A 4,224-nucleotide genomic window follows, 5' to 3' on the forward strand; every position below is an offset into this window, starting at 1 on the left:
CTCGTAGAGGTGAATCTGATCAATTGATTATTGCGGTAACCAACTTAGAAGAATCTTTCGCTTATAGATAGTCATACTAAGAAGAAAATAAGTTGCTTGTCTATAACTTTGAAGTTGCATCTGTAACATACAAAGTTGCTCAGAAAAATAGTTCGTCAAAACCTATTCATATGAAATCTAGTTTTAAAGAACTCGTCGCGAAAAACCAATAATAAAAACGGATCTAATTCCAACAATTGAATTCAAAGTTACGATTTTTTGAAACACCCATGAATGCACTTGGTTTCTTTTTTGGCTTCCAAATTCTTATATTAGATTTGTTCAATTTTTTTATCTTAGATTTGTTTAGATATTAATGTATTTAATGAAATTTTAATGTTTAAATAAATTTATCTTTAGACAAACTTAAGACATATATAGTCAAGTGTTTAGATACGGAAGGAGTATGAGTAGAATGAATGTGAAGGGGACTAGTGGCGGGAAGAAAGATGTTTTCTTCTCTTGTTATAAGGATAGGATTGTTAATGCCTTCCACTATGTAGGTCAAAATCGATGCCAAAATCAGTTTTGAGGTATTTGGCATCGGTGCCCCCCAAGCAATGCCAGAAAAAAAATTCAGGGCACCGGACCATCTATTTGCTCCGACGCCAAATTCATCCAACCAATAAAAAGTTGATTCCCGGGCACAGGTGGGCGAGAGGAACTGGAAGGACCGAGTGGGAGGTTGGCTCGCTGGATTTTTTACATATTTTTGAATTAGGATAATTAGTAGAACAATGAATTTACTTATCCCGTAGAAATCGCACGGATATTCTAGAAAACATGCTCAAAATTCAAATACAGTGCCCAACTCCGAGTAACACAAATATAGCGTACAAGAGGTGGAGAAGAATATTTGAAGGAAATTAAGAAGATCGCGTTAAATTTCGACAAAAGCGTATAGACAACAATACATAATCACACGGACATCCACTACACAAGCACTCACTAAACAGATCCGCGCAAAAAGCAGAGCACACACACGGCAATCAAAAGCAGAGAGCCACGGACACACGTACACGGCGGCAATCAGCCGATCACTCGTAGGTCGGTGCCGGCGCCGGCGCCGGCGCGGCGCCGTGGTGCTGCGACGAGGAGACGGCCCCGCCCAGATGGCGCACGGCCTTGTCGTAGCTGACGAAGCCCATGAACCAAAAGTCGTGCGCGTCGACGGTGACGATGTGGATGTACCTCTCGGGCGGGCTCTCCTTGGCCGTGACGGGCTCGACGGCGGCGAGCTTGGCGAGCGGGATCATGACCTTGTAGTAGCTCCAGGCGGTCTGGCCGGACGGCGCGGCGAAGGAGAGCGGGCGGTCGCTGCAGAAGGCGACGTTGGTGTTGGTGAGGTAGAGCGTGCCGGCGACGGGGCCCGTGGCCGTGGAGAGGTAGCAGGCGAACGTCTTCTTCACGTGCTCGTCGGGGCCGGAGCCGAAGGTCTGCTTGTAGAGCTTCTCGAAGCCGCCCCCCGTGATCGCCTTCGCCCCCAGGCTCAGCTTCCCCATCGCCGCGTCCGACATGGACGGCGCCGTCTTCACTGCAACAAAGAACGAAGAAGAAAACACAACGGTGTGAGCAGAGCATCACCATGATGGAGATGGAGGGAGAGGTTGGGTCGGTTTGTGCTTACGGTTGAGCCAGATGTTGGAGGAGAGCTCCTCGGCCTTGCGGCTCCAGGTGTTGAAGAAGTCGAGGATGTGCTCCATGGGGCTGTCCCTGGCCTCCTTGTCAGTCCGCCGCGCCGACGCCGCCGGCGCCGGCTCCGGTGCCCCCATTATGACGTACGGCGGCAGCTCCTGGTCCCCGCGCGTGGCCGTCCACTGCGCTGCCTGCTGGTTCTCGGGATGCGCCCCCGGCGCCGCTGGCGGACCCATCTGCCTCGTACCCCACCGCGCCGACTCGGCGGGCGGTGTCGGGGCGGCGTCCTTGCCGTCCACGGCTTGCTGCGTCAGGGGGGACGGCGTAGCTCCAGTGCCCGGCTGTGGGGCGGCGTACTTGCCCTCCAGCTCCATGGCCTGCTGCGTGAGTGGGGAGGACGGGTGCGGCGGCGCTCCCGGCTGTGGCGCGGCGGCGTCCTGGCCATCCATGGCCTTTGGCATCGGGGGATAGGAGACCTGCGATCCCGGCTGTGGCGCGGTGCCGTGCTCCGTCGGGGGATAGAAGTGAGGCGCTCCTGCCTCGGCCTGTGGCGCAGGCGCGGTCGGCGGTGTGGTGTAGCCCTTGCCGTCCATGGCTGCTAGCTGGTGGAGCTCTCGGACGGACAGGGGAAGCGTCAAGCGTGGCACGGGGAGCACGGAGGTGATGGTGGAGGTGGTTGGATTAGGAACCGAAAGCGTGAGGCGATTGATCCTGATGATGTTGAGGTGGACAGAGGCGGGTGTGGTTCTTATAGGCCGGGCGGTGGCATGTCGGCCGGGTCGCCACGAAGCTGCGACTTTGGGCGCGTGTCGTGTGCTTCATGAGCAAGGACCTTCGCTCCAGCTTGGGCATGGTGGGCCGTAGCTTTCGGGAAGGGTGAGTACGTGGAGGACGGAGGCTTAGCCGCGGCGACAACGTGTCCTGTAGCCGCTTCTTCCGGCTGAAGCGATCTCTTTCGTGGAACAGTCAAAACACATCGTGACTTGGATATTGGATCGGACGAAGCACAGATATGAGATCATGTCGTTGCTGAGTTGGCTTGGGCCATGAACTTCTATAGATTTTCTAATTTTCTAAAAAAGGTACCTTTTCAAATCTGTTCTGTCTTCCGCTTTTCTAGAAAGATCGTTTTTGATTAATTGCAGGTTTTTTAATGATACCTTATCAAGCTAGCTGCTTGGTCTTTTCTAGAAAGATCTGCCCCTGCGTCGGCTGACTTACAGCATCTCTAAGAGACATGTGCATGCGTGACACGCAAAAAATCTTTTACAGCGTGCAATGGTCGGTTTTACGTACGAGTAGTCCGTTGCTTCATCATGCGTTGTAAAATTTTAGTGGGTCAGCGTACCGCTTTGGTAGGCGCTGTAAAATCAAATGTGTGCTCTGTCGACGCAGAAACAATCTTTATCTTTACCTTTTCTTTTTATTATTTACTAGCACAAATGCCCGTACGGGAGAAAAATAAACAATAAAAAAGTGTAGTCCATTGGTAAAAATGGGCGTGGATACTGTAAAAAAAAGACACGTACGTAAGGTCTTAGATTATAAAATATGTACAAAAAAAGAACCTAGTGCAAGTATATCATGTCCAAAGATTATGACATTTCCCAAATATTGATGCTTAAGTTAACATGTTACAATACAAATAGTCGGTACGAAATAAAAACAAATATTGATTAGCATTGTATCTTAAATAGTTTTTTTAATATTTAATATGTAAAATAACAACATATTCAAACTCTACACATTTTTCTAATCAAGTTTCATATATAACATATTTAAATTAGATTTACGGTTTAAAAGATATTGTTATTTGAAATACATATTTATTCTGAATAGACTTCGAGGTTATTAACGCATATGTGAGCGGTGTATGTAAAAAAATTAAAAAACGATTCGCTCTGAATATAATTTGGACCGCGGGTTATTTAGCACGAAAGTAAGGGAGTTTTGTGTAAAATGTGAAAAAACGGTTCGACCTCACTTCAAAAATGTACCGCGGGTTAATTAGAGTAAACTACAGGGGTGTTTTTGCAAAACTGCCGCGACGGACGCCAAAAGTAGTGCATGCTTTATTATTATGGGAGATTAATAAAGCACTTATTGTTTCTGTGGTACGTCACGAAAATTGCCCCTGAAGTTTGCATAAATTACCCATCATGCCACTGATAAGTCACAAAGCGAAAAATCTCTGACTGAGCCGGCCCATGTAAAAACCTCCTATATTACACTCTGCACCCTCGAAGAATATCCAGCACATCGTATGGACCGGCCCATGCACATGCGCTAGTTTTTCTAATCCCGTTTATTTATTTATCGTCAGTTCCATTTTATTTTTATATTGTAAATAATTTAGAACTTCAAATAACCTTTAAAATTTTAATAAACTAAAAATTGTAAATCAACATATTTAAAAAAATAAATTGTTTGTGACTTGAAAAACTGCTCCGAGTTTTTGTAAAAAGTGCTCGCATATACAATAAAATGTTTGAAGTTTAAAAAAATGTTTGTAAAATAAGAAAAGTCCATGATTTCAAATCAAACTTCATG

The 4,224-nt window shown here is 47.0% G+C and overlaps 1 protein-coding gene across 1 annotated transcript; it reads right to left on the reverse strand.

Moving 5' to 3' along the window:
• Nucleotides 1–894: 894 nt before the first annotated feature.
• Nucleotides 895–2,391, reverse strand: LOC123453125 (GEM-like protein 5). Its single transcript, XM_045129892.1, has 2 exons — nucleotides 1,667–2,391; nucleotides 895–1,573 (listed from the first exon to the last, which is right to left on the reverse strand). The coding sequence occupies exons 1-2, from the start codon at nucleotides 2,265–2,267 to the stop codon at nucleotides 1,077–1,079; spliced, it is 1,098 nt and encodes a 365-aa protein (XP_044985827.1). The 5' UTR covers nucleotides 2,268–2,391; the 3' UTR covers nucleotides 895–1,076.
• Nucleotides 2,392–4,224: the final 1,833 nt, after the last annotated feature.

Source organism: Hordeum vulgare, chromosome 5H, assembly GCF_904849725.1.
Source record: "Hordeum vulgare subsp. vulgare chromosome 5H, MorexV3_pseudomolecules_assembly, whole genome shotgun sequence".
Taxonomy (NCBI): domain Eukaryota; kingdom Viridiplantae; phylum Streptophyta; class Magnoliopsida; order Poales; family Poaceae; genus Hordeum; species Hordeum vulgare.

Excerpts from the sequence above, each read along its gene's own strand:
- LOC123453125 (XM_045129892.1), bottom strand. The coding sequence starts at position 2,267 with ATGGACGGCAAGGGCTACACCACACCGCCGACCGCGCCTGCGCCACAG. Across the intron at positions 1,574-1,666 it reads CTCCAACATCTGGCTCAACC|TGAAGACGGCGCCGTCCATG; the intron begins GTAAGCACAAAC and ends TCTTTGTTGCAG.